Source organism: Coenobita brevimanus, chromosome 19, assembly GCF_032717465.1.
Source record: "Coenobita brevimanus isolate Jiangsu-jjx chromosome 19, ASM3271746v2, whole genome shotgun sequence".
Lineage (NCBI taxonomy): Eukaryota > Metazoa > Arthropoda > Malacostraca > Decapoda > Coenobitidae > Coenobita > Coenobita brevimanus.
The window spans coordinates 29,948,460-29,966,439 of NC_136972.1; the positions used below are offsets into that span (position 1 = coordinate 29,948,460).

At 42.9% G+C, this 17,980-nt stretch overlaps 2 protein-coding genes across 2 annotated transcripts in view; both read left to right on the forward strand.

The window, feature by feature from the left end:
- LOC145391739 (putative methyltransferase-like protein 24) overlaps positions 1 to 1,090 on the forward strand; it is a 37,531-nt gene extending 36,441 nt beyond the window's left edge. Inside the window, exon 8 of the mRNA XM_080266273.1 lies at positions 1,028 to 1,090. Coding sequence (XP_080122399.1) covers positions 1,028 to 1,090 — 63 coding nt within the window. The remainder of the gene's footprint in view (positions 1 to 1,027) is intronic.
- A 2,560-nt stretch (positions 1,091 to 3,650) lies between these two features.
- LOC145391740 (solute carrier family 53 member 1-like) lies at positions 3,651 to 16,824 on the forward strand. Its single transcript, XM_080266275.1, has 14 exons — positions 3,651 to 3,757; positions 5,582 to 5,752; positions 6,229 to 6,373; positions 7,868 to 8,118; positions 9,345 to 9,440; positions 10,614 to 10,779; positions 11,647 to 11,850; positions 12,573 to 12,736; positions 13,676 to 13,823; positions 14,304 to 14,501; positions 14,651 to 14,820; positions 15,368 to 15,501; positions 16,183 to 16,297; positions 16,543 to 16,824. Exons 2-14 carry the CDS (start codon positions 5,675 to 5,677, stop codon positions 16,822 to 16,824), a joined length of 2,151 nt encoding a protein of 716 aa, XP_080122401.1. The 5' UTR covers positions 3,651 to 3,757; positions 5,582 to 5,674.
- Positions 16,825 to 17,980: the final 1,156 nt, after the last annotated feature.

Below are 17,980 nucleotides of genomic sequence, written 5' to 3' on the forward strand. Positions count from 1 at the left end.
TATTATTATTACTATTATCATCGTCATTCAACATCATCATTGAAATGCGCACTTCCGCCGCAAGACCCCCCCCCCCCGGCTACGGAGCCACAGCCCCACCCCCACCCCAGGAGGACACCACAGTGGGCCAGGTGAGCGCGACGCTGGCCCAGAGTAAGACAGGCTCAGGTGCGCCCCAACCTTGTGTCCCTCTTCCCCTTAACCTGCCCAACCATGACGTTGCAGGGATGCGAAACTACTTCTCGACCGGACAAGCCCTCGTTAGGATCGGGGTGGGACTGCTCCAGATTCAGTCCCAGGCAGCACTGCGGTAACGGCCACAGGACGTACCGGGGAGGGAACGGCCACAGTACACCCCTCAGCTGTTTTCCCCTGCAGCTCTGCTACGACGGCCACTGTACGCGTCGGGGAAGGAACAGCCACTGTATGTCCTTCTGCTGCAGCCACATCTGGAGCCTGCCTCGGTGTGACGGCCACTGTACCCACACCGACAGGCAAATGCAGGAGTGGAACCGCAATGATGGCCACTGTACATGTTAGGGAGGGAACGGCCACTGTACGCCCCTCATCCACCTCCTCCTCCTATGGGAGTAGCACTGCGATAACGGCCACAGGACATACCGGGGAGGGAACGGCCACTGTACGTCTCTCAGCTACTTCCCGTCGGGCAGGCAGACCTGCGGCAAAAGCCACTGTACGCGCTGGGGAGGGAAGGGCCACTGTACGTCCCTCATCTGCCTCTTCCTCCTTCAGGAGCAGCCCCCTGCCGACAGCCACTGTATGCGCCGGGGAAGGAACGGCCACTGTACATCCTTCTGCTGCTAGCCCAAGGGCCTGTGGAACCGTGACGATGACCACTGTATGTGTCGGGGAAGGGACCGCCACTGTACGCCCTTCATCCACAGTCCCGAGGGTTCTTCCGGAGGAGAAGGTCCTTTGCTTGGCCCACTCTCCACCCTGTGGCCGTGCAGGATGCCCCTCTGTCTCTCCCTCCAGATGTGGTTCCCTGGAGGTGCTGCCATTCCAGGAGTGGTGGCGAGGCCCGGTCGCTGAAGGCGAGATCCACGCCCTCCAGCCTGCCCCTGGATGACGCCAGGTCCTGACGGATGCCCCGCGGGCGAGGTGCCGCAGCCAACCCCTGACGGTGCCCCAGCCAAGAGGCAACTGCAGTCCCAGGCCTCCCAGGGCCAGTCCTCAGACCCCAGGATGGGACCGCCATGGCCCCACTCACCGTCGGCCCTCCGCCCGGAGTAAGAAGCGGCAGGCCCGACTCCTGATGCTGTTTGGCCCCAGCCCCGAGGGCCCCTTACCAGGTCGAGGCCCTGACAGGAAAGGGCCTCCCTGCACCCCGGACCACAAACGCGCCCGGGCCGTGACGTCCCCAAGAGCTGTCCCGTGCCTACTGCAGGAGGGCTCACCAGTAGGGCTCCCTCCGACTCCCAGGCACCATCTCCACTAAATCCAGACTTCAGCAGCCCAGGGACGACACAGTGAGAACCCAGTGTCGTGTTAGAGACTTAACAGTGACAGTGCCGTGTATTCTAGAAACAGTGAGACAGGAACACCACCAGTAAAGTGTCTCTAACCCAACGTACTCAGTGTGCTGTGTTGGTGCCCAAGTTCCCAGGACTAGAGCAATATACAAGTGTGTGGCGATACCTAAGTGCAACAGACCAGTGTACCACGCAGAGTCCAAGGGACAGATTATATGAACAGTGTCACCGTATGTATGTGATATTCTCTTGTACTGTAACTCAGGTATAATCACAGTGCCTGTGTGACGTGATGTATTATTATACCCGTTCCACATCTAGTGCACCATTGTATGTATATTGTAAGGAAGTTGGATTAAGGCAATATATGTGTTAAGGTGTCTTGCCGAGTTTTTATTCCCTGTTCCTTAGGAAGTGTTCTATTTCCGGTCCAGAAAAAGGACCCCGCTCAGTCGCTGGTGTCTTTAGGACGATAAGTCGACCTAAAAACATCCAGCATCATCATCTTCCAGACCTCCTTTCCCACCCTAATATGGACACTAGCAATAGTGTTATGTTTACCAATGCTAATGTGACCCGTACTGTTTTCCCGAAAATCGTTACACGAACACTTTCTCTATTTCATATGTTCTGCTTCACGAAAATTGATATAGATTAGTTCCATGCATATTCGTATATTTACACACACACACACACACACACACACACACACACACACACACACATATGCATGGAACTAATTTTTGCATCATCTGCAAACTTATTCAGATAGCTCTCATTTCCAATGATATAAACAGTAACACTGGAAATGAGAGCTATCTGAATATGTTTGCAGATGATGCAAAAATACAAAGGAGAATTACTAGCACAGACTCTTGTAGGGAGCTACAAGAAGAATTAAATAAATTTCATGAATGGAGTAGTACATGGCAAATGGAATTCAATGTGGACAAGTGTCATGTAATCAAGTTTGGTAAAAGTGGAAAAAGACCTGATTGGGATTATAAGTTAGGAAATAAAACCCTATACACATCAGAAAGAGAGAAAGACCTAGGTGTGATTATCACTAACAGACTATCTCCGGCTGACCACATCAGCGAGAAGGTACGGAACATGTATACACTGCTTGCGAATATGAGAATAGCATTCACATACATAAATGGAGACATGCTAAGAAGGATAATAACATCATTCATTAGACCAACCCTGGAATATGCATCAATAGTCTGGAGTCCTCATCTCAAAAAACACATAGACAAGATTGAAAAAGTTCAAAGGGCCGCTACAAGATGGATACCAAGCTTAAGGGACCTACGCTACGAAGGAAGACTAAATAAACTGAATCTACCAACACTACAGAAGAGAAGGAAAAGAGGTGACATGATAATGCTATATAAGTGCATATCAGGGAAGGAGAAAATAGACATAAATGATTACTTACATATGGAGAAGCATCAGCAAGGGGACACTGCAAAAAACTCCATAAGAAGAGAGGTGATAAAGACGTAAGGAAATTCAGCTTCCCAAACAGAGCAATTGATCAATGGAATGCACTACCGAATGAAATAGTGTGTGCCAAAACAACTCACAAATTTAAGGATATGTACAATAAATATGGTTTAAGACACGGACACATTCAATGGAAAAAATAAAATAATTAATAATATCCTATACTATCACTGGGCTGTGAGAAATGGCTGGAAAAGGACGAAAATCTCCGCCAAGCTAAGGTGAATGAATTACAAGCAGCAATGTTGAATACCCCGCTGTGTGTAGAGTTGCCAAAAACAGATTTACAGAGGTAACCATATTACTGGGAAAGGTAGTAAAAAAAATGCAATAGTTGCGGACGTTTGTTTAAATTAATTTTTCTTTCATGTTCCTCATCTTGTATGCCAGATTATTACAATTTATTTTGATCGTGTAGCTCCTGTGTTATTGTTTACATTAGTTTCATCTGGTACAGTATGTCCACTTTGCCGCAAATAGAAGGGATTTTTGTAAGTTTCTAGGGAAATCCATTGAGATTTTGTATTATTACCTACCGGTTACTTGAACAGTTTTTCTGTTTAGTGACATTGCAATAGTTTTTGAGGACTAGTTTGGCGATTTTTGTAACGCTGGGTTTGGTAATATAGGACCAATCTCACCAACAGTGGCGTATCCTGATGTCACTCAGGTTTCATGGAATCAGGGGCTAAGTAGGCTAACAAGATGAACATTAATTCATCGCTGCACGTTGAGAGCCACAGATTTCACCAGTGGTAAGAATATTACATGCATAGAACTGGATGGCCTAGAAGTTAGCAGCACTTGAGATGGTTGCCGGTGTTTATTAGCCTAGTCTAGATCTGAGTTTTTCTTATAGCAACTAGGTACTTGCCCTTTACATTCATACAGGAAATGCTTTTAACGACGTAAATGTAATAAAATTTCCACAGTATTTTCAATTTTTCTTTTGTGGCACTGTTATTTTAGAAATCAAACCTTGCTGTATGTGGGGAATATAAACGGGATGCCCCACCCGCTTGACCTAATTTTCAGTTTCCCCAAAATAGTTTAATTTCCTTTGTTTTTTTAATAAGTTTTCAAGGTACCATAGTTATTAAGTTGCACATCCTTATTTATGGCCATTGCACAAGCCACATCTAACATGACCATCCCCTAACATAGGCTAACTGTGAAAGCTGCAATTTTTTTCCTTTTCTGGGTTAGGGCCAAAGGATGCCAAGGTTGAGACAAAATCATGTGGTTTTCACAGATAAGTTCTTAGGTAAACCTGAAAAATAGAACTACCCGGTACTGTATATTTTATTTATTTTTAAATCTGACTAAACCTTGAGCCATATTGTGATTGGTCCCTCCCACCACCAAAAAAAGTAACCAGACACCTGGCGCTGGCAAGTGTTTAAGCACCCGTTGTACACAGGACTTGATCCCACCTCTCTGTTGCTAAGTAGGAGCCTACGCAAGGTGGCATGGTGCTCCCTGGGTGGAGTTAAACGGTTGCAATGTTCAGCTGGGAACTAAATCTCCTCATATTTCCCTGCACCTCCCTATGGGAAGGACTCTGATGAGACACTATCACAAGGAGGCATTGGATCTCTACAGTGTATGTATTGTGCTGTATCTGTAGGACAGCTCTACAGAAGCAGTTACTTACCTATGGTCAGTAAGTTTGCATGGTCATATAGACAGGGGTTAACCAGCAGCAACAGCAATTTAAGCAACTGATACTTAAATAGCTTTAATATAGACACTGCCTCTCCATTCTCTCCACATGGTCAGATCATTGTACTTTTTCTTTGCAGTGAATAATATCAGTCATCCTTTTAATTGAACTGTTATGATCCATGCACATATTTTTTAAAAGTTTGTAATTTAAGTACCGGTATATTAATATCAGGGTTTTTCTTGCTCCCTGGATCCTACCTCACCCCTTCATAGGTGGGAAAAGAGGTTGGAATGATGATGTACGGTAATGATTATGTACGGTAATGATAATGATGGTGAAGGAATGGTAGCTCTAGCAATAATAATAATAATAATACCCTGTAAAACAATTAACTCTAAGCCCTTTACCACCCCGTTTGGGATATATACATGGCATCTGGCAATGGACTATCTACCTATCTATTGCTAGACACCATAATCCCTTAAGGGGTGGCCATTTGACTTTGAGTTATTTGTTTTACTGGGAGGGACACTAACCCTCCACCAACCCTCTTGTTGACACGTAGGGAGCACACATGGTTTGGTTATATGGTTACCACCCACTGTTGTAAATGGTTTCGTGGCTTACAGGAAACCATTTGGCTTGTCACTCAATGTAAAGCCACCTGTAAAGGAAGGAAAAGCAATAAGAAGTGACAGGAAAGATGGAAGAAATAGAAGAGAAGGGCAGGCACAGAAACAGAATGATAAAGGCTAAGGAAGAAGTAGGCAGCACTACATCAAGTGAGTGGATGATGGTCACCACCACCTACCACTAATAATAATACTGCAATAATAATAATAACAACAACAACAACATTAATGCATGTCATACTGAATTTCTCCACTAACCAGTATTTAATCTCTCCTTTCAGCCTATGATCATCTAGTCATCGTAATCATCAGTGTCTGACACACAGACACACAAAGCTTCTAGCAGCGTACACACACACGTACACACCGGCATCATGAAGTTCGCTGAGCACCTTGCCGCTCACATCACCCCTGAGTGGAGAAAGCAGTATATCAGTTATGAGGAGATGAAGGTTGGATATTAATTCATAGTAGTAGTAGTAATAGACTAACAATAATAGTAGTAGTAGTAATAATACAGTAACTCCTCACTTACTGGTGTAATGTGTTCTTAAAAACCACCATCTTAAATGAAAATTGCTTGAAATGAGTGTTATAGTTTAGCTTGAATTATTATGTACCGTACTAAAATGTTAAAAGGACATAGAAAGTGCTGTAAATAAATGTCATTACTGTATATGTCTGATGATGTTTTGGGTGTATCTCAATGTACCAGATGTCAAAGTCCATGTGCAATGTAAAGAATTAGGTAATCTATATGCATTGAGATAAAGTTTTATTGGCTATGCATCGTAACTACTTGATGATGAAGAATGGCTTGTTATGTGAAAATTGTTCTTGCTTTGATGAACAGCCTTATAGTGAAAAATGTGTTATATGAAAGCTTGTTAAATGAGGAATTACTTTAATTGTATTTTTCTCTCCCCAGGCTATGTTGTATGCAGCAGTGGAACAAGCCCCATCATCAGAGGTAACAGAAGCTGAAGTCATCACCAGATACTATGCACGCTTTGATGAACAGTTCTTCCGGGTCTGTGACAAGGAGCTGGCCAAGATTAACACATTCTTCTCAGGTTGGCTGCTTAGTCTTGTGTGTGTGTGTGTGTGTACGTGCGCACGAGACCCCAGGCTCTTCTGGATGTGGATTTGGCTGAAGCTTTCCTTTTCCTGTGTTCCTTCATCCACGTTTCCAAGGATAGGGAGGGAGTTGAGGCATGTGTACTGTATAAAACCAGTCAACCAGTTATACAAGAACCAACCCATGAATGCTTCCCTTTCCAGTTATCCTTATAGATTTATAGAGGTAACAAGTGGAAGTCATCATCAGATATTTAGCACATTTTTATGACTAGATCTTCCTTGTCTGTGAAAGGAACCAACCCGTATCAACTTTTTTTTCACATGTCGGTTATTTTATGGCCATATCAGTAAAAACTTTGAGTGCAGAGGTGTGGAAAAGCTCCAGTTTTTTACAGCGGTTGCTGAATTATATGATGATGATAAAACATGTCTGAATTTTTTTTTTTTTCCCGACTGCACTTTGTATGTAGGTGAGGTGGAGGGAGGGAGAGGGAGGGGTAGACCGAGGATGAGGTGGAGGGATGGAGTTGAGGGGTATATGAGGGAGGGGGGGGTGAGTTGGGGGGAGGGTAGTCAAATGGTGGGTGACAGAGTGACTTGGAGGCGTTTTGTCTGCGGCCACCCTTTGCGGGATTAGGGCGTCGGGCTATAGATAGATAGATAGATAGACTGTTTTGTTGGATGCAGGCTGATCACATCACACAACTACAGGTTTTCCACAGATGGGATTATAGAACATGTCTGACCCTTCTGTCCTGTTGCTGAATACACTCTGTAATGTAAGATGAAGGCTGGTCATATATAACAGTTACAGGTGTTTCATAAGTGACTGTCAAAAGCTGGGGGTATGCTTAAAAACTGGGGACATGCTCACAGTTTTTCACTCTTGACTCTAATGATATAAATGTTGGGTTCATATTCATATTATAAAACCTGAGTGAGTGAAGATTTAAGCAAGGACCTATATATTTTTTTATGGTTGTTTATGGAACACCATTAAATACTATGTGATAATCTGCATCTTACGTTACAAAGTTTAACCTACTCAGCAGCACTACCTAAAGATCAGACATTTTTAAATTTCATCATCCATACCTCTTTTCCTACCGTGAGATGAGGTGAGGTAGGCACCAGAGAGTCGGGAAAAAAAACATACAGGAGAAATTAGCCAAAGAGTGCCCACTTAAACTTCATCACTCCTTCTATCAGGTTTTTATGAGGGTGACCATTTTAACCCACAAAGTCATCAGTAACTGTAGCTTCATAATTGTTGAGAATTGCACCATTATTGATACAACATTTTTTCACCAAATATTATCCCTAGAATAACTTCCTGAAGTTTCTGAGAAGTCTTACAGGACAGTCAATATATGTATCCCTTTATCAGCTCCCTCTGTCTCTCTAATGTATGGTACTGCATCTATCTGCTTATACACAGAACTTCAGCATAGGAGAGTTTAAAATCCAGTTCCTTTTGCCCTTTACAGAGAAGATGGCCGAAGCAACAAGGAAGTACACAACACTAAAGTCAGATCTCCAGGCCTCCAAAGAACAGCATGGTGATGGTCTGAGGAACCGCAAGGGCTTCACATTCCTACCTAAGCTCAATGTACCGGCACGCAAGATGCAGGACCTCAAGCTGGCCTTCTCCGAGTTCTATCTCAGCCTCATCCTTCTTCAGAATTACCAGAGTCTTAATTTCACAGGCTTTAGGAAGATACTGAAGAAGCATGATAAGGTGAGAGTATTATTTACTTTTTTTTAGTGCTCCTCTCCTCTCCTCTTGTCTCTTCCTCTAGAACTACCAATTCTAATTTTACTGCTTTTGACCGGAACAAAACGCAAATTCAGAATCTGTTTTAATTTATCAATCTATCCATCTTATTGCCATATACTTTAATCCCATAAGGGTTGACCACAAACAAATCACCTTCATATCACTCTGTCCTCACCCATATGACTGCCCTATCTCCAACTCACACCACCTTCATACCTCTCCACTCCATTTCTCCACCTGAGTGTGCAGTATGTAAGGCAGAGCATACAGAAGGAGAGAGATGGGAAAGGATTAATCACACTGGAGAGTCTCTTGAGTGTTGAAATAAATTCTTTTATTTGGGGGACATGATGTGTGCAGGAGGTGAGGCAGAACCTAGCTCAGTAGCAAGGTTAAGGAGTGATTGGAAGAAATTTAGGGAGTTGTTTCCCCTCCTGACATTGAGAGGACTCTTCCCTTGTGTTAAGGGGTACTTGTATGCAGCATGTGTTAGGAGTTTAATGTTATATGGTAGTGAGAGTTGGGCAGTAAAAAAGGTGGATATTAATACGGTAGGTTAAAAGGTACAGAGATGAGAATGATTAAATGAAAGTGTAGTGCATCCTTGAATGACAGGCCTGGGGTGGTTAGGACTGCGAATGAAGAGTTGAGGGGAAGGATGGCACTTGAATGTATTATTGTTGTGATGAGTAGAGGCAGATTGAGTTGGTTTGGTTTTGTGGAGAGGATGGAGGATAACTGGGTGTGGAGAGGATGGAGGATAAGTGGGTGTGGAGAGTCAGAAGTATAAATAAAGGTGAAGTTACTAGAAGCAGCCCCGAAAAAGACTTTGGTTGGTGTCATACAGTGTGACCTCAGGGTTAAGGGGGGCTGAATACTGTAGATAAGTTGCTAGAGATCAAGCAGTGTGAAGAGCTCAGATTAAGTGACCAAGTCCGATGCATGCAAGCATGTTGGAGTCTGTAGATGAACTACAGTGGAAGTAATTTCTCCATCTCATCCTCAATCTCCCCCTCCTCCTTCTGCCTTCCACCTCATCTTCCTACTCTGTCCCATGCTCCAATCTCTCGACATGGCCAAAGCATCTCAGTCTTTCTCCGTGTGTTTGCCAGCATATCGACATCAACACCACAGCACTCTTTCACTTTTATCTAATGTTTAATGTAATCTGACCCTCTTTGTTGCAGTTGATGTCCACCACGAATGGGGCGAAATGGCGAGAAGACAATGTAGACTGCTCCACGTTTAACACCAACAAGGACATCGACAAACTTATTCAGGAGGTGAGTGATTTTGACATTACCTTTGCTCCTGCCCTCCCTCCAGGATTTATCACAAGCATAGTCAGAGGAGTGATTTTATTATCTACCCGGCTGTCTAGTTATCTATATCTACCTCTTTATCAGTCTATATCTGTATGTCTGTCTCTGTCTATCTATCTGTCTATAACCAGATACCTTAATAATGTAAGATGTGCCCACAATTAAAATCACCATCATATCTCCTTGTCCTCTTCTATCTGGCTGCCCTCTCATGCGTTTCCTAATCACACACTCCTTTCTCATATAATTTGCTTATGTACAGTTTCTCCTGACTCCAGACAATTTTGCTCAGTCAAGATGATTTTATTAAAGTTATTATGCTTATTTAATTGATGAGACACCTTCATGTGGTGGCCGTGATGTAATTGGTCGGTGAAGTTACCAGGGTATACAAACATCCCTCAACTGCCTCCCCATCCTCAGAAGAGAGGATGGTGGATGGCAGCAGAAGGGCAGATTCATCTTGCCATTCACGGGGTTCATATCCAAATGAATCAGGGGCCACAACAACAACAACAACAATGACATTAGTCCACACCGACAGTTTTTATTTCCATAACGGGGACCAGCTGTACTCTTTTCACTCTAATTTGGCCTGAAGTTGTCATCTCTCCATCATGAATGCTGAGTTGTATCAGTGGATTAACATGAATATGGTACTATAGTTGCAGTGCAAGACTCTGAGGTTATCATTATCGTACCCTGGCAACCTACCTGTCAACAGTGCGTCCGATTTTGTATCACATTATACACAAATCATATTATTATACACGAATATATTATATTCAGTATTATTATACATGAACATATACACAAATCACACGCGCATCATATTAATCACGAAATCAGATGCATTGTTGATGGGTAGGTTGCCAGGGCACGATAATGACAACCTCAGAGTTGTGAGCCGTGACTATAGTTATAAAGAAGTCTTATGGCGAGTCTGTAGAACCATAGTATAGTCTTCCGGCATCACTGGTGTGGATGAAATAAGCTACAAAATGATGAAAATCAAGACCAAGTTAAAATGAAATAACTATACTCCTACCATTGTTACTAATACTGCCACCAACACCACTGCTACTGCTACTACTACTACTACTTCTGCTACCATTACTACTTTCTCCACAACAGGTCGAAGGCACTTTTACCTCCGAGCTAGAGCAGGGTGACCGGCAGAGGGCTATGAAGCGCCTACGAGTGCCCCCACTTGGTGAAGCTCAGAGCCCTTGGACCACCTTCAAAGTTGGACTGTTCTCCGGAGCATTTATTGTACTTCTTGTCTCGGTTATTCTGTCAGGTGAGTGATAATAGTACAGTACATTAGTAGTAATTATATGATAGTAGTAGTGGTGGTGGTGCTAGTAGTACAGTGGTAGTAGTAATAGTAGTGGTGGTGGTGGTGGTGGTGGTGTTGTAGTTTATTAGTAGTGGCAGTAGTGGTAGTAGTATGTGTGTATGTACTGGTATGTATGTTTTCAGCAACTGTTGCAAAATAATTAGTTGGTAGTAGTAGTGGTGGTGGTGGTGTTTATTAGTGGTGGCAATAGTGATAGGATTATGTATTAGTGGTATGTAGGTACAGTATGTACTGGTATATATGTTTTCAGCAACTGTTGCAAAATATGGCATCATATTTATTTTAATTAAAAAAATATATATATATGTAATTGGCTTACACAGTCTCTCTCCTCCATTCCAGTTATCTCCAAGAGGGTAAGCACAGAATTGATGTTGTTCCCCAACTCTTCCATGCACTCCTCATCACTGTCTTGTTTTTCATTTTCACCTTTTATTTCTAGCAGCAAAGGTGCTGGAAATGGATGCCCTTTTGTGGAACCACCGATATAGCCTAAGCAGGTACTTCTGCAACCCAGTTATATAAACATTTCTCAAGATCCTCCTTATTCTGGAAAGGAGGATGGTGGATTGCATAATAACGGCACTTTAAACCTGCTGTCCTCTGGGTTCACATTCAGATGACCCCGAGGCCATAACAACAACAACATTAATACAGCTTTTCCATCTCCCAGGTATCTTCCATGGAGTTAAACACAAAATGGACAGCAGGAGATGGGAACTTAAATCTGCAGTTCAATGGGATCACATTCAGATGAACCTGGAGCCACAACAACAGCACCAACAACACATCTTTTTCCTCTTATAGGTATTTTCCACGGGGGTCAACACAGAATTGATGTAGTTCTTCGACTCTTCCGTGCACCGCTGCTCATCATCCTCTTCCTCTTCCTTATCGGCATCAACATCTACGGATGGCGGTCGTCAGGTGTCAACCACGTCCTGATATTCGAGATTGACCCCAGGAACCACCTCACCGAGCAACACCTCATTGAAATTGCTGCCATTTTTGGTGAGTAATAAGTGGTTAGTATCTGTGAATGAGTTGGAGGGAGGGCAGCCTGCTGATGATCATTACTTGGTAGGTGTTAGTTTTGTTGTCATATTTGAGATCGACCCAAGAAGCCATCTTACTGAACAGTGCCTCAGTGAAAGTGGCTAAATTTCTGGTTTCATCACTTCTTCCACTTGTAACTTGGCTTGTATACTGTATTTGGTGATTTACAAATGGAGAGAGTGGAGAATGAGAGATTGACTAGGAGAGCATACAGTATGTCGGTGAGTTGGAGGGGGAGAGGGAAGTCCGAGGATGAGATGGAGAGGATGGCTTGGAGAAAATTAAGAATGAGGGACTGACTTGGGGAGTGTGGAGTGTGTGTGAGTAAGGTGGAGGGAGGAGGAGAGGGGGAGACAGGATAAGATGGAGGAATGAGTGAATGGAGAATAAGAGACTGACTGGGAGAGTTAGTGAGGTAGAGGGGAGAGGAAACTTGGATTACTCTTATAATTGGTGTGATTTGGCCAGTCCATCAGCTCCACCCCTTCTCTCGTGTACTTTCATACCCCATTCTTCCACCTCATCCTTGGTATCCTTCTCCCCCTCTCCTCCATCCCATACATATCTCTGGTTAATCTCTTTATCTTCATTCTCTCCATACAGCCAAACCATTCTCTGCTGTCTTAAATATGTCTAGCGTAGAATTAATAAGCCTAAGTTTGTGTCATTCATGGCAGGTGTGATCTGGGCGCTAAGTGTGCTGGGGTTCCTGTACGCTGAGGCTTTATCCATACCCTCGTACACAGTGCCACTTGCCCTGCTGTGTTTCATGGTTCTCTTCCTGCTCAACCCAACACGCACCTTCCATCATGAGGCCCGATTCTGGCTCCTCAAGAAATTGGTGAGCAGTTAACCTTTACTGCTTTGACCTTTTCATGGTTGAGACAGCTCTCGTATTCTATTCTAGCCAACACAAGATGATGATTATATTTTGCTGAAAGTGAGTATGGGATAAATCTGCTTCAGTAATGTATTCTAGCTATATTCTTTTTACTCTAACTTGGGGTATGAATGCGGTCTCCCCATCTTGAATTCGGTGGTGTAACAACAGATTAGCTAACACTTGAAAATTATGTTGGTCATAAAGACGTGCTCTGGAAAGAATGTAGAGCCATAGAATGTTCTTTATCCTGCCGCTAATCTGCATCAGATGGGCTGCAGTAGGATGACGAACTGGGCCAAGGTAAGGTGAAAGAAGTACTGGTATAGTTTCTCCTATTAGGTTTCTTCTGGCTTTCTGGTCCCTGCCTCGTGTCATCCTTAGGTGGGAAAAGAGGTTTGGATGATGATGATGGTGATGGTGGTGGTGGTTGTGGTGATGGAAACAACAGCTATGCTATTCTGTGTTCTTTTACTTTAGTTATCCACAAATTTGAAAAGGGTTATGTAAGTGAATTACCTGGAGTGACAGTAGCAAAAGTAGCAGTGTAGAAAAAGGGTGCTAACATTATAGTCCTTGTATTTTCATTGGACAGAACTGGGCCACTCTCACAACTTGCTTGCTGTGTTGTGGTTGTTGCATGCATGACATTCATTGAGCCTTGTTTATTAGGTAGAAATGAATCTCCTTTGTTACCTGTCAAATCAAACTTCCAGTCTGACTACATCGTGCCAATAACTGAATGTGAACTAGATGCACTGCAGGCTAATGTTGCTCTTCCAGCATTCCACCATCCTGCTTCTGGGGGATAGGGAGAGGGTTGAGACATGTCTGTGTAACTAAGTAGTGGAGCCACCCAGCCTGAGACAGTTAATCTCCATTGTTCTGTCTTTCCAACAGTTTCGTGTGGTGTGTGCACCGTTCGTGTTTGTGCAGTTTGCAGACTTCTGGCTGGGCGATCAGTTGAATACACTGGTCCAGGCATTGAAGGATTTTGAATACTCCATCTGTTTCTACATATATGGTATTAATTGGGGCACTAATGAAGGTAAGAAATTAAGTTATGCACTATCCTCTCACTCAGTGTAGCACTACATTCATGTCTTGAAATACTCTGCTGTATAATTATGGTTCTACATACATTTTATTAATTGGGGTACCACTGAAGGCAAGAGAAATAGATGAATAGCCCACTATCCACCCACTCACTGTAGTGCTACCTTCAAGTTTACTGTGTTGGATGGGAATCATGTAACCAAATAACATGTGGTGGTCTAGTGGGGTAAGGCATATCAGCCAGATGGGGTCCAATAGGGTTTTCATCTTAGGGGTAGCTAGGGTTTATTATCCACATAATGCCACTCTGGAGTGTCCAAGGCTGGTCACCCTCACCTTAATTGTCAGGACTAACCAACCTGGCTCCAGACCTTTATGCTCCTGATTGGGGCAAAAAATGATTAAAAGGTAGACAGAACAGATAGTGAAATGCTGTAGTAATAATAATAGTAATAATCTCCTCTTGTCACAGTTATAGACGGTGTGTGCATGAACAAGGCTGCAGTAACCAGCAACATTGTAGCCTGTCTTCCTGCTTGGTGGAGATTCGCTCAGTGTTTACGTCGTTACCGAGACACAAAAGAAATGTTCCCTCACCTTGTCAATGCCTTCAAGTATGCCACCACCTTCTTCGTTGTGACGTTTACTTGTCTCGTGCATATATATAAAGGTGAGTTTCATTTCTCTGTATCTGTGCATCTGTCTACCCATTTATTTATCTACCTATCAACAATCTTTCTATATACCTATCTGTATATCTGTTTATCTGTCTGTCTGTCTGTTTATCTATCTATCTATCTGTCTGTCTATCACCCACAGAGCAGTACCCAGACAACAGCAAAAACCCATTCTTCATCATGCTGCTTGTGTCACGTGTTGTATCATCTGGCTTCGTCTTCTGGTGGGATATGGTCATGGATTGGGGTGTCTTGGAGAGGAATGCTGGGGAGTATAAGTTTCTCCGAGAAGAGCTGGTTTATTCATCTCCAGTAAGTATCTGTTTTTATGTCTTCTTATCTATTTATCTGTCTACTTAATTGATCTTGGAGGGAAACACTGGCGAATATAAGTTTCTGAGAGGAGCTGGTTTATTTATCTCCAGTAAGCTTCTACCTTTGTGTCTGTCAGTATCCATTTATATCTATATTTATCTCTCTGGCTAACCCATCATGGAAAGAAACACTTGAAAATAGAAATTTCTCCAAGACAAGCTGGTTTGTGTGTCTGGTACGTTGGGGCCTGTCCGTCTGTCTGGCTGACCATTTGGATTTTTTAAAATTTATTATGTGCACTTAATATTACCTGTGAGACAGAGTTGGAAAAGAGGTCATGAAGATGATGATGATGGTGTTGATGATTGATGATGATGGTGGTGATGATGATGGGAAGAAGGATGATATCATTGATGCTGATGAAGATACATTAGTTCTCCCATTTTCATATTTCACATTCCTTGATGGTAATAATAATAATAATAATAAGAATAACAATAATGATGATGATGATACTCTTTTTTTTTTAACCTCCACCCCACAGTACTACTACTACTTCAGCATTGTAGAGGACTTCATTCTGCGGTTTAGCTGGACATTTTCGCTCACCCTCACCGAAATGAATCTCGTCAGCAGTGAAATTATTATATCAGTTTTGGCACCGCTGGAAGTGTTCAGGTGGGCGGAATATAAAGTTAGTTCTCTCTCTTTCTGTCTCTCTCATAAACTTTGTACTACACACTATTTTTCTTCATTGCAGTCCCTTCTGTAAGTTACTGCACAGGATTGACAGTTAATTAACCAAATCCACCCTTCCATCTGACTACCCTTGGCTATCAACCGAGCTGAGAAACGGTTAGGGATCTGTGTTGGGTGAAAGCAAACTGACTATGGCTATATTGGCATTAAGCTGACAGAGATATGTAACCCCTTTTCAGCTTAGTTGATGGCCAGGTAAATAAACTTGGAGGGTTGATTTGATCTGTAAACAAGAGACTCGCTTTAACCTGACAAAGATACGTAATCCCCTTTTAACTTATATGATTGTCACATGTTACTTGGACTGGAAGGTTCATTTGATTAGTAACCAAGAAGATTCATTCTAACCTAGCAGAGATATGTACGTAACCACTTTTCTGCATAGTTGATGGCCAAGTGTAGTCAGATTGGAGAATTGATATGATTAGTAACCAAGGAGACTCACTTCTACCTCATTACGAAAGCAGGATTGAGTGTCCTTGATCAATAGCCTAATTTACCCTCCCTCTGACCCAGCTATTGACTAAGCTAAGTGGGTTGTGGATCGGGTGAGCTGAGAACAAATGCACTATTGTATTTAACTCTTCTTTTCTGCTGCAGGCGATTCATTTGGAATTTCTTCCGTCTCGAGAACGAACACATCAACAACTGTGGTAAATTCCGAGCTGTGAGAGATATCTCTATCATACCCATGGATGCGTCAGACCAGGCACAGGTTAGTGTGTCTCTGTCTGTATGTCTGTGTGTGTGAATCCTGTCTTTTTGTTTGTATCTCTGTACCTGTCTGCCTGTGTATGTATGTATGTATCTATCTATCTCAGTCTATATCTGTTTGCCCTCTGTGTACCCATCTTTCAATGTCTTCCTCTGTTTGTGTCTATCTGTCTATCTGTCTTTCTCTGCATCTCTCCATGTACTTATCTATCTGTTGTCACACTGATAATCACTTTCTCTCCACAGATTGTCAAAATGATGGACGAACCCAACGGAGTGATCAACCGAAAGAAGAAGAAGGCAACTGGAAAGCAACGTAAGGGTGGGATAGAGACCAAACCACTCCTAGGGGGAGAGGGGGGTGGGGCGGGTGGGGCAGGAGGACCGGGAGGAGGGACGGGAGGGACAGGAGGGGCTGGGGAGAGCGTTGATGAGGAGTCAAACTATCTTACTGTAACATCAGTCGAACTTCGCAACTGGTTCAGGGGCATAACTGGACATCGTAGTGCTCACACGGCTAATGCTTGAGGCACTACAGTATGATCACCCTAACCACTTTTTTTTCTTTTCTTTGTTTTTCACTTGACAGAACCAGGCCAGTCCTACAACTTAGTATATGTCTCTGCAAAGCTGGCGTAAAGGCATAACTGGGCATTGTACCGTACTCACACTACTAATACTTAAATCAGTAACTCCGTCTTGGAAACTGAAGGTCTGTAGTCAGTTTGTTTTCATGAGATGGAACTGGGCTACTGTTACAAACTGGTACTTCTTTCTATCTATCTATCTATCTATTGCCAGACGCCTCAATCCTGTTTGGGATTTAAGGATGATACTGGGCATTGAATTACTCATCTACTCACACCGCTAATGCTTGAATCTGCAGAGATTTTTTAGTCCTGGCACTTCTAACTTCGCTTGAAATGTCCATCTCTTCATCACTTAACATACTGCTAATTCTTAAGTCATGAACATTGTCATGGAAACTGTAAGTATCTAGTTGGTATGCTTTCACGTGACAGAACTGGGTCGGGATATCATTTAGGGGAGTAAGGCATTAATTAACTTGTTTTCACTTGAGTCATATGATGGATAGGTAGGTAGGCAGAAAGATAGTTAGACTGATACACAGACATCCCCCAGCTCAGTGGGTTAAGTGTTTAGCCTACAGGGGAAAGGTTTTTAATGAAGAAATTCAGACACTAGCATGAAGATTTTGCATATATGTAAACTGTAGCCTGCAGGTGAGTTAGTGTTATTGTATGCACAGAAAGTAAGAGTATTGGAAAGTTTTATGCATGTGAAATTTTTTGTGATGACAGTGGTGATAGTGATGGTGATGACAATGATGATTATGATCATTAAGGTTTTTTGTGATGAGGATGAGGATGATTAAGGTTTGTGGTAGTGATGGAAATAATGATGGTGATGATGATGATGGTGGTGGTGATGGTGATGATGATAATTACAGTGATAATGATGATGGTGGTGATAATGATGGTGATGATTATGGTGGTGGTGGTAATGATGATGATGATGATGATAATTTTCTAGCATCCAACTTCCTTCACTAGAATTGTTCAAATCTTGTATATACAGTACTGTATAACATTCCCTAATAAACTACAGGGATCCATTGGTTGTCACACATAATTGGCACCGTGCCAAGTGCATGATAACAAAA